At 40.3% G+C, this 12,015-nt stretch overlaps 1 protein-coding gene across 1 annotated transcript; it reads left to right on the top strand.

Annotated features, from left to right (window-relative positions):
- LOC121177818 (carboxy-terminal domain RNA polymerase II polypeptide A small phosphatase 1-like) lies at window positions 1-12,008 on the top strand. The gene is made up of 7 exons (XM_041032167.1): window positions 1-495; window positions 5,869-6,017; window positions 6,273-6,374; window positions 6,839-6,895; window positions 7,573-7,665; window positions 8,246-8,431; window positions 8,944-12,008. Exons 1-7 carry the CDS (start codon window positions 423-425, stop codon window positions 9,070-9,072), a joined length of 789 nt encoding a protein of 262 aa, XP_040888101.1. The 5' UTR covers window positions 1-422; the 3' UTR covers window positions 9,073-12,008.
- Window positions 12,009-12,015: the final 7 nt, after the last annotated feature.

The raw sequence follows: 12,015 nt of genomic DNA, 5'->3' as shown, positions 1-12,015 counted from the left end.
TGAGTAACTTTGTTTCAGGCTACTTTAAGGGACCATCGTCAAACTTTGCAGGCGCCAGCAGAGGGAGCGTTGCACACGGCCGTCCCCTTTACTGCGCCACTTTAAGTGAAATGGGCAGCCTTGAAACCACCGTGTTTGTATCTTGAAATTGCGAGCGGAGTTGAGCACCATATTGAATCAAAGTTGCCAACTCCTTGACAAATGTTTTATAAGTTTCAGACCTCAAGCTCCAGCGGGGATCTGAGCGGACGGCAGCCGCCCGGAGTGTAATGGACGCGCTGTAGGCGACTTGCTGCGACGTTTCCCGGAGCGCTTCAGCTTTGTTTTCCTACATGTTGAGTTGGTTTAATGCAGCAACGAGTCAGCGAACAATCCCTAACTTTAAAGTGTGAGGTCAGCACTCTGGACCAGACCTGGATGTGATGGACAATCCGTCCTCAGTAATCACCCAAGTCAGCCGGGATGAAGAGGGGAGCAAAGCCGCGGGGGAGAGGGGTAAGTTGTCTTTATTTTCGCCCCGCTTTGGTTCTGCACTTATGTCAAAAAAAAAAAAAAAAAGTTTTGCAGCTCCGCGGTCACAACTCTGAATCAGAGTTCACCATCCTTAATCAGCAGAAAACCGCACAGTAATCTGCTTTACACAAACACTGCTGCACTTCTGAGTAATACCAGTCTCAGAAAAGTGAATTAAAACATGTTAGAGCGCTGAAACTGTCAGTTTCTCTGCTCTGCAGGGATTATGGCTGCGGCCCTTTGGCCTGTGATGAAAGTAAAGGAAATGACGTACCAGTGTTTGATTAAGATAACTATAGTCTTTTAATAAAGTCATAAGTATGTTTTACAGTCACCACAGACTCACTTTAAATCCTTATAGAATATAATAATAATCATTTGGTGTTAAAAAATAAGTGAAGCAGCATGAAAGCATGCCTGATCTTGGCATCAGTGTCATAATCGGATAAATATCTGTTGCTTCATTGTCATTTTCATGCTGGGAATGTGACTGATAACTTGTTTAATCTCCTGTGTCTTGCTGTCATGACTCTTAGCTGTGTTTATTTTATCACAGTGCCTCTCTGTTTCCCTCTTTAATAAATGACTGGCCTGTGAAATTCTGTCTTCCGCAGTGTAACACTAACTTTATCGGTCCTGTGCATGGATCTCTGGCACTGCCACTGTACACAAACCGGTGACACACCACAGAGAGTAAATGCAGGTTACTGAATAATCAGGAGACCCGTCAGTCATCACCCCTGAGAAAATACTGCCCGTCCACCTCGTGAAAGCCATAATCCAGCGTTTTACATATCCAGTGTCTGCGTGCTGTCACCTTTAATGCAAGCAACACTGATATTTAAATTTGTCCACACACACTGAATGCTCAGAAATATGTTAGTGAAGCTGAAATGTGAGCAGATGATCAGTGGCTGAAATGTCAAGCAGCGGGCCTTCTTGTAAATGTGTAGTAGCCTGATCTATTACATAACCTTGTCCCCACACTTTGAGAACATGTTTACTCACTATGACACACAGTTGCTGTCTCAAACAGCGTGTTTGCTCTGTCCTTCCTCCAGAAATTCAGGCATGAAACCCCTCATCTGTTAGCTTCATTAAGTGGTAACAGAGGTTTTAGTTTTGGTTTCGTTGTTGTGTCAGGTTACGTTTGGAGGATTCTCACAGTTTTGTTTTTACGGTAGCCACTGAATTCAGATGCATTCCTCTTCGTTTGAGCTGTGAGAATTTAAAATATGGTTTCACATCAGTAAAAATGCACTTTAGAAAACTTTCTGGTGAGCAAGAGGTGTCTAGTCTAAGCACTATTACGGAAGAGTGTACATCCTGCAGGATAAACATCAACTCAGCTCATGAGAGGCATATAAACTAAAGTGAAAATTAAATTAAAGATGCACAGCTGCACAGGCTGTTGCTTAACGTGCTGACAGAGTAACTGGAGATCACTGCGACTGGTATATTTGAGTATTTGTGCATTTTTACAAACATGCACTGCTGTTTCTACATAAAACCTTTAGCCGTTCACCGTGTAAACACAGAATACAGACCAATGCTATACTCAAATTTACATAACAACCCAGGACTGGGAACTCTGCATTGGGTGATGACCTGAAGGTGGGGTCAAAGGTCAGGAAAGGTAGAGAAACTCAGCTGATGTCTAGTAGAACAGTTTTTTCACACTCAGCGTGTGTGTGTGTGTGTGTGTGTGTGTGTGTGTGTGAGTGTGAGAGATCTGTACAGTGTTTTTTTTATTAGATTTCTTTTTTGCTGTCATTGTCTTAGATAAAATGCGAACTATACTTGGGTGGATGTTAAAATGCCAATCATCTGACTAATTTAACATTTTGTTCTTCTGCATTTGTTATCTTCCCATTGATCTCTAAATAACAGAGCACAATACCATTTGCTTTCTGGTTAATTCATCATTTACCTCTAACTGTTGCTTCTGTAACCAGATCTCAAGCCGTCCATGCTGGTGGATTCTCATTTATCAGTTTATCGGTGAGGCAGGCAGATGCCAGCATCTTATATCAGATACAACCTGCAGGATCATGAACCGTAAATCTGCATATTTTAGCTCTTTGTTTTAACTTGAAAGTCAGATTCATGGTAACGTCACAAACCAGTCTAAGACGTTTCATTACTCTGGGTTTTATTGGAGAGTTTTATTGACACATGAAAGTCTGAGAGCTGTTTTAGAGGCTGTTCATTTCAAAGAATTAAACCCTTAAAACTAGTTAAATCCTTGTCCCTAAGAAAAAAAAATATTGGCGGCCTAGTCAATACCAGCATCAGTCACACTGGGGTCAAGCCCCTGTGTCTTATATAAAACAATAATTTTTAAGGAGTAAATCAGCCAGGCAGAGAAGCCTTGTAGAGAAAGACTTCTTTTAGTTGTGGGGTTTTTTTTTTAAATGTTTGGAATCATAGCAGCCACAGAAATCAGCCAAATTCACAGTCTGACTAAAGCTCAGGGGTCAGGGAGTCAGAAATGATCTGGAAGAGGAGCGGAGGCGTTGATTACGAGAAACCACTGACTCTGTGAGGCTTTAAAATGGATCCTGGGCTGATAAAATGAACTGATAAGGCAAAGCATCACATCGTGAGTTCATGGTGTGTGTGAATGATTCCTCACATATGTCATGCTGCGATGAAGTGAAGTCTGAATTATTCATTTTCGGTAAAGTTATGAGACAGGCGGTGACATGTTGAGGGCAGGCATTTTAGTTTTGTTTAATTCACAGGTGATGTTTAGGAAATTTGGTCCAGGTAGAGCAGCGTTTAATCTTCTGTTATTCTTAATTTGATAAATTGCACTCAGTCTCTCCAGTTTTTACTTGTGTCAGTGATATGACAACAAACATTCATGATCTCCTACTGTTTGTGTTTGCTTTGTAGGCTCACAACACACTGATTATACTGTAATTCAGCTCATAGTATTTCTCACTCCTGGTTGTTGCCTGTGTGTTTTTTTTTTCTTTTTAGTTTTTTCCTGCATTATTTGTTTGTTAATGTTCTAGTCAGAATGAACAGCAACTTTAAATATGTTTTTCCCTCGAGCCAATAGAGGAGTTTTTGGACTTTACACCGCGATACACATCAAATGATTGTTTCATGTGTTGGTGTTTTTTTTTTTTTTTAGCACAGAATTGATTAATCTGCTTTAATCCCTTGATTAACTGATAATGAAAACAATATATGGCCCTAAAACGTGCAGACTGTTTTGGTGAGTGAAATGTGGATGACTCATTTTTCGACTGCTCTCTTTACAGCGTATGTCATCTGCATTAGAAACCTATTTTAGGAAGAATGACACAATAGTCTGAACATGGTTTTGGCTGCAAAGGAGTGAAATACGTGGAAAGTACCCACAGGATCTGACTGTAAATACAGCGCAAACTTTTTGAAGAGAAAATCAAAATACTTCTCCTGTATCATAAAACTCTTTATTATGGTATACAGGCTTGTTCTTTTTGATGATTCATGCTAACGGATCAGTCAGGGGATGTTTTTTTTTTTTTTTTTTTTTTAGCAGAATGCCTGCAGTATGTTCCACTTCACTCCATAAATTAGCTCTGTCTTTGTCATCCCTCATAATGCCCCTTTTTATAAATTAATGCACGCTGTGTGTATTTCAGACAGCACACAGTTTTTTTTTCCTGGTGACAGGCGTGTGATTAAAGGCATGAATATTGACGTGAATGGAGTCTCAAGGGAGCAAATAAGGACATGAAAATGAAGGCTGGAAATGTATAAGGACATATGAGAGTGAATGAGGGAAGAAGGGTGTGAAAAAGGAACAGCACTCAATATGAAGAAGCTACATGGATAATAGTATCACACGCTTACTCGTGCTACACTCCAACATGATGGCAAGCAGCTTCCTCCACTGATACCCGTCTGTTTCCTCTTCCTGTTTTGGCCTGAGCGCGGCAGAGGCCAGCGGAGGGTCAGACGGGGTTTGAATCCACAAATGGTGTAGGAGGGGATGGCAGAGAGGGAATGAAAGAGGCGTGAGAGATGGACAACAGAGGTTTGTGTGTTGGTAAAACAGTCACGTCCGGACAGACAGAGAGAGGGAGTATGGTGCATAAAGAGGCAGAAACAAAGTCCAGTGTGAGGCAGGAAAGTGTGGAGGAGTGTTAGTCAGATATTTATGGGATGCAGAAAAGAACTCATTGGAGTTTTGACTTGTCAAACATTTATGAGAGCACTGTTTAATTTGTCTTAAAAGAAACTCCTAAACTCTTGATACCCGATGTTGATTTCATCCTCTCAGAAGTTATTTAGGTCAAAGATATTCAGTTTACTATCATCATAGACAGAGGTAAACAGAAAATAATCACATTTGAGAAGCTGGAACAGGAAAAGTTTTTTCCTTTTGTCTTAAAAATAAATCAAAACTGGTTTTTAACTCTGCAACATATGATGATAATCATCATTTAATTGGAAACCAATGCACATGTGTATGTGAACTGAACTTGTACAACAGCAGAACGAAACCCTGTCAGGAATGAGGCTAACCTACTGAGCCGCACAGGTGCACAGTACCTCCTCTGTCATACCACAGTGATGGACAGAGATAAGGGTGTGAGACTAAACCCTCATTCACCATTTTCCAGGTTTGTCTGGTTAATCATCTGTTTGGCAGGAATCAGCTGGAGCTTTTGTTCTGTCGTTAAAAGAAAAGAAAAGGAGGCATACTGAAAGCATAATGGGATGTGTGCATTAAAAGTTACATGTATTTATGAATGGTCATGTGACATGTGCCCACTTCTGATTGGCACAGTACACCACATAGCAAACTCATGATGTGCTCAGGTTGCCTTTTATAACGTCTGCTGTGCCTGCAGCACTTCTTAGTGAAGGGTTAAAGCGCTGAATGTTCATTGGTGGCGGCCGAGGCTGTTCGCTGCTGACATCAGAGAGGCGATTGCGCAAGAGCTCCTGGCAGGCACATGTGTCCCCAGGATGGTTTGTGCACAAGAAAGTATGAGGAAAGCTGTTAGATTTCCTCTTTACAGTATTCATACACTCAATGACAACATGGAGTCTTCAGTGAGGTGGCTCTGTGTGGGAACTGTGCCTAAAATACACATTGTTATAGTTTAATGTTGCTGTTTTGCTACTGAATTGTTTTTAAGGCTGAAATCTAAGTCTCTGTTGTGGCTCATACTTGTAAGTGGTTCCAGTGTATGACTGAAATCAATTATTTCGATCATCAATTAATCTGATTATATTTGAAATCATTGATTAATCTTTTAGTTTGTAAAAATGTAGCACAGCAGGTAACTTCTTTGATAAATAGCTCTTTTACAGACTGGTTCTACATTAGTTCCTCCTCTTCCTCTGCAGGTTCTTCTCCCTCTCTGTCCTCCAAGAAGCCCAGGAGCGGAGGCCTCTTCTCCAGCCTTCTCTGCTGCCTGTGTCGGGACCAGCCTGAACCCCCACCAGTCAACAACAATGCCCCTCTGCTGGTCGAGGAGAACGGAACCGTCTCCAAGGTGTGTTTACCTCAGCCTCACTGATAGCGTTTAATTCCAGTTGCATTTTTATGTCCTGTTTTGGCAGCAACAGGATGATAAAATCAGTGTCAGAGAGGTCGGGAGAAGAGACGGGTTTCAGCTGACATTTTGGATCCATGTTTTTCTGTCTCACATCTTTCAAATGTTGTGTTTGTGTACTTTTTTCATGCTGCTCAAAGGATTTTGAATTTCTGCGTGCGCGCTCGGGTAAATATCACTTTGTGGTATTTTTAGATCCAGGTGAAGCCACTGCTGCCTCCAGTGAAGTCAAAAGACTCCGGAAAGATCTGTGTGGTTATAGATCTGGATGAGACGTTAGTTCACAGCTCTTTTAAGGTGAGACGAGTGAAGAAAACAATAATGTTGCTTTAATTACAAGCAGCTGTAACATCCAACATGGCAAGTGTGTTCTTTAATTTCTTAGATGACTTTTTTTTAAGCACATATTTGGCCCCTGTGATCACATTCCAACATGAGATAGTAATGTTTAATAGCAAGAAACACTCTGGAAGGTCTGTGTTTTCCACCAACCTGTTGTTGGCTCTGACAGTGACATTTTTCTCACGGGTGGCAAATGCCAAATCTAAACTAGCTGGTTCTTAAACCCAAATAAACACAGTCAGGAGCGACTGTACATGCAAACTGCAGACTGTCTCTGGCTGCATCTGCCCTGCAATATGCCACAGTCAGTGTTTTTTAGATGGTAAAAGACAAAAAACAAAGTTTTTTCCTCCAGTGTTTATATGTAGAAATATCCATATCTTGTTTGATAAAATAAGCTTTTTATGTCCTACCAACAGCCTGTGAACAATGCAGATTTCATCATTCCTGTGGAAATAGATGGAACAGTACACCAGGTAATGTTTTCCTCACGCTCCCACTCGATAAACTCAGCAAAAATGTTCACATTGTAACCTGTTGTCGGCTCCCGTCCTCTTAACGTAACAGTGGCTCCCCGTCCTCGTGGTGGTGTGATAGCAGTCCTCTCGAGTTTAAATTGCTGAGTATAGAAGATGCAGTTGGCATTTAAGGGATTTGAAGATATGGCTGCTTGGAGATGGATGACATACCGTGGGTCTGGGCCTGATTCAAGTAATCCAGGATAGGTTTGTTCAGACAAGCACAGCCTATTCCGGATGACTTGGTTCAGGAACGCTGCCCTCAGCCGCCGACACCGCAGAAAGAAAAGGAAAATGGAGGAACTTCAAGAAAACAAGTCTTGGATTTTACTGTTTGAGCCAAATGTTTGTGTGTCAGTGATCTACATGATTGTCTGTATATTTAGTTTCCTATGCAAGACTCGAATGCCTGAGATTATCATGTATGGGATTTGCATAAAAGTTCTTTGACCCATATGTAAAACCCATCTGCTAGATGCATATGGTGCACTAGACTGTGATCATTTGCACATTTTATATTGAACACCAAAAGAATATGTCACAGGTCCTCAGGCAGATAAGATTTGTAGAAACATGTTGTGTTTTGAAATGCACGCTGTGCAGAAACCTGGATTGAGGATGGCTGTGTGTTCCAGGTGTATGTCCTGAAGCGGCCGCATGTCGATGAGTTCCTGAAGAGGATGGGAGAACTGTTTGAATGTGTCCTGTTCACTGCCAGTTTAGCCAAGGTAAGAAACTTCTGCAGTTCATGCAACTGGTTCCTCAATAAAGCAGCAAAAAAAAAAAAAAAAAAAAAAAACTTGAACGTAAACAGGGAAGTGGATTTTAAACAATTTCACATCTTGAATCTCTTAAAGTCAGAGGTAGAACGTAAGAGCAACAAGCAGAATAGTGGTGTGCAAAGTGAAAGAACAAAAAACCCTTTTTTAAAACATTTATAAAATAATAGTTTTACATTTTAAGCAAGAAGTAGTGGAGTAGTAGAGTAGAAGTGTTGGTATCATTTAATGAAATAACTTTTTAAATATATTCTGTCCTTGCATCATCCATTTTATGCTACATTTTTATATTGTGTGTGAAGTTCATGACATTCCAAACTCTACATACATAATAACAATAACTCTCCTAATTCTCATTTACTGCTCTTTTTAATTAAAGCTTTCAGACACTGTTCAACACTATTGAGCAAATTAAAAAAATTAAAACAAGTCAAAATATATTTTGATTTTATTTCAGGTTTGCTGAGTGTAAGGGTTAATGTTCTCTAACTGTGCACAAGCCTCAGTACATATTTATTTTTTGCCGCAGTATGCAGACCCAGTCTCTGATCTCCTGGACAAGTGGGGCGCTTTCCGCTGCCGCCTCTTCCGGGAGTCCTGCGTCTTCCACCGAGGAAATTACGTGAAGGACCTGAGTCGCCTGGGTCGTGACCTAAACAAGGTCATCATCGTGGACAACTCCCCGGCCTCCTACATCTTCCACCCCGACAACGCTGTGAGTATCCTCAGCGTGCAGTTTCTGAGTCATGCCGGTGACGGTGATGCCTTTGAGTGGGATAGCAAGCTGGGGAATTATTCACCTGCTGACACTCTGTAAGAACTTTGACACAGTAAATGTGTCAACTAACAGGATTTTAAACTATAAACTTGACTTTAAAGCAGACAAGGCAGTATAAGGCCATTCTGACCCATCCCAGTTTATTTTCTACAAAATGTTAGTCTTTGCTTTTCTTCTTTGTCCTTCAGTCTGGTTTGGCTTGTTGACTTATAGTACTGAAAAAGTCATGTTAGTATCTAAAACAGATTTAGAAACTGAAAATGTCATGATGGACTGCATTCTCATGTATTTCAGAACTAATTCTGACTTTGCTCTGCTGTGCTGATTTGGAAAGCAAAACTGTGCATCATGATCCACATTATTTAAAATAAAAACCCTGCAAAATGACAACAGAGAAAGACAGTCAGGGTTGAATATTGTCCTTGCTGATAATTTGTGTTTTTGTCCAGGTGCCTGTGGCGTCGTGGTTCGACGACATGTCCGATACTGAGCTGCTGGACCTCATCCCGTTCTTCGAGAGGCTGAGCAAAGTGGACAACGTCTACACAGTCCTCAAGCACCAAGGGACCGCAAGCTAACAGTGTTCGACTTTTCATCTCAGCTCAGAAAAAATGGCGTACAAAAACAGAATTATACACACCAGCGAGGCTCCATCACCAGCTCCAGCTATCACTGCCCACCAGAACACAGACTGCTTCACAGCTGACAGAGCCTTCCCAGTATCAAACCAAGATCATATTGGGGAGTCTTTTAGTGATTTTGATGGTGTCATCACTGCCACCTTCTGGTCAAAGAGAAAACTGCCTGAAAATTACCTTGTAGCCCCCCCCCCCCCCCCCCCCATGAACCAGCTTCTGTGATTGAATGGATGAAAGGATGAATGAATGTTTAAGGACATTTCTGCAGTGTCACTGAACTTGCCGTTGAGTTAATAAAGCAGAGGTCTGTGGCCTTGAATCCAATGGACGCAGACTGGGTACTGGACATAGACTTCTCTCATGGATTCAGCCGTCTGATCCTGCAAAGCGAAGCAGGATTTGGTAAGCAGGAATCAAGTGGAAAGGAATTCTTTGGAAAGGTTTACGTGCAAATAAACTTGCTCAGTCATGTCATGAGCAGATGGTGTATACGTACTGTAGATGTCTTTTAAACATTTTGGAATAGCATTATCTTTGTCACACACCCTAATCTTGTCAATTATCACACTATTTGTTCGCAGTCAAAAGCATGTGATCTTCGGGTGTAATTTTAGAGATTTTAGTGCAACGTGATCAGGTATTTTTGAGTAATCATGACAGTGTTATGGATGAATATGATATAAAAAAAAGATATCATTTAAACCCAACTGGGATTGTACTGTCAAGTATAATCAGGAGTTGTTAAATTCACTAATAACAAAGTGATTGGACAGCACTTTACATGTATAGTCTGTAGTACAGTCACTGCAGTTTAGAAATTGGTTTTAGCAGAATTCATATACTAAACCCATCTTAAAAATGTAATAATAAATGGGGATTATTATTTGGGAAGCAGGAAGCAGTACAAATTTTTGATGCATAGGAACACAACCTAGTGGGAAAATCAGTACACACTGTTCTAGACTAAAAGTTTCAGCACTGAAACAAATGACAACTGTAGTATTTTTTTTTTTTTTTTTTTTTCCGAAAACCTGACACTAATATGAATACCAATCCATCTGCACATGACTGTGAAAGAGCAGCTGCTGTGCTCCCTGGGTGTGGATTTCCAAAGGTGGTTTAAAGATTGATGGACAGTCAGAATGAATTGTATCTCCACCCGTGTGTCAATAGATGCCATGACCAGTTGATGCCAGAGATGAGAGGACCAGGATCGACTTCGAAAACCACCTGAATTCGGTCATTTTTAATGCTGCATCATTACAGAGGCTCAGTTGGTATACAGTATGTTTGGTCTTGTTACTTGTTTTAAAGGCACACACAAAACTTGAATTTCTCACAGCATTTACAGACTGTATTTGAATGGGTAAAGAAAGTTGCAAAAAAGTTAGTTTGGCTTGTCAGTTTTGTTCTTATAAGCTTCAAAATACATTTTTTTTTCTTGTTTTTAAATTAAGCGGTACCCACACGCTGGAAACTATTTCAGGACTTTGTAATAAGATCTGTGTCGAGGGTGGGGAGGGGGCTGCCATGAGGACTCAAGGATATGTGAGGTGTTGTGCCTGGTGAGCAGGCCTACCTTTGAAAACAAAAAGTGGTTTAATTCAGTCCAGATTTAAAGGAGAAATCCACCCTGAAATACTTCAACACTATTAATAAGCAGCTAGAGCAGATTTTTCTTGCACCTCTGGGTCCTCTGTTGTTTGGCTGCCTTTCGTTTTCTGTTGCATAGACATGACGTAATGTTAAGATAATTCTAGTGCAGCTACAGTGGAGTTCAATAGATGTTCAAGAATCATATTTGGAGAAAAGTTTCCAACAATGTTTCCTGGGAAATGGAGGAAATCACTTTTAGGAAGTTTGTGTGTAGCAGTGTGAGATGATTTGAGGGTGGAATTTTCCTTTAAAATCTCATTCATGACAGATGACAGAAGTGGAGTTATACATTAAGTCTGTGCTGCTTTTTTTTTTCCCTTTTATAAAGCTCTACGTGGTGATGTTAGTTGGATGGTTTCTTGAGCTGGTCAGGTTTAAGGAGCAGCCTGACCTCCAGCAGGTGTTTCAGACTCTTGTTATGTCCTTCATATGCGTTGACAATACCATGTGTTGACACTGATGAATGAAAACGGTGGATTTGACTAAGAGCCGCTCGATGTGACTTTAGATGGAACAGGGATGACAATTAAGTCCACCATATTAAGAGCTATTACATTATTTTTCTATGTTTAACAAATTCTTGTCAATCAAATTAGCCTGTTTCTTTTCTAAATAATTACTGATTTTACTTCCCTTTTTTTTGCCCAGGAGTGGTCCTCTGATACAATATTTACAGTTTGTTCTCCAAAGGGGAAACACTGCTGTTGCTGTTTTCATACAAGGCCTGGTCGGTTACCTCATATATTAATAGGTAGTATATGGATCAGAAACACCAGCAATTGACTAAAAGAATAGTATCTTACTGTTGTAGGCACATAACAGGGTAATTTTGAAATGTGTGTTTCATGTAAGCCATCATCACATGTCTCAATTAGATTCAATGCCGATGTTGTTGGGGGTTTTTTTGGGGAATTCATTGGCAAAGAGGAGTATTTATAGGAATGTTCAGTCATTTGATTACATACAAAACAAGTGTTGTGTCACTACGGGCCCATTCGCTGATACTGTACTTCTTACACATTCAGTAGATATGTATATTTTGTTTTGCACAGTAATAAAGCAAACAAATTTCATTAATATATGGAATATTCATGTTACTGTACTCATGATTCAATAGATGTAACCTAATTTTTGACCTTTGTTGTTTTATCATACCAAATTATATATGAACTGTATGTAATAATGCCATTTTTTTTCCATAAATGCTAAATGAAAGATGGGCCAAGT

The sequence above is a fragment of the Toxotes jaculatrix genome, chromosome 24 (genome assembly GCF_017976425.1).
Source record: "Toxotes jaculatrix isolate fToxJac2 chromosome 24, fToxJac2.pri, whole genome shotgun sequence".
Classification (NCBI taxonomy): domain Eukaryota; kingdom Metazoa; phylum Chordata; class Actinopteri; family Toxotidae; genus Toxotes; species Toxotes jaculatrix.
This window is presented reverse-complemented; position numbering and strand designations above follow the sequence as displayed.

What these genes read in the sequence shown, in the direction of transcription:
- LOC121177818 (XM_041032167.1), top strand. Translation starts at nt 423, where the DNA reads ATGGACAATCCGTCCTCAGTAATCACCCAAGTCAGCCGGGATGAAGAG. An exon ending in CAAAGCCGCGGGGGAGAGGG is followed by an intron (nt 496 to 5,868) that starts GTAAGTTGTCTT and finishes CTTCCTCTGCAG; the next exon opens with GTTCTTCTCCCTCTCTGTCC. An exon ending in TAGATGGAACAGTACACCAG is followed by an intron (nt 6,896 to 7,572) that starts GTAATGTTTTCC and finishes TGTGTGTTCCAG; the next exon opens with GTGTATGTCCTGAAGCGGCC.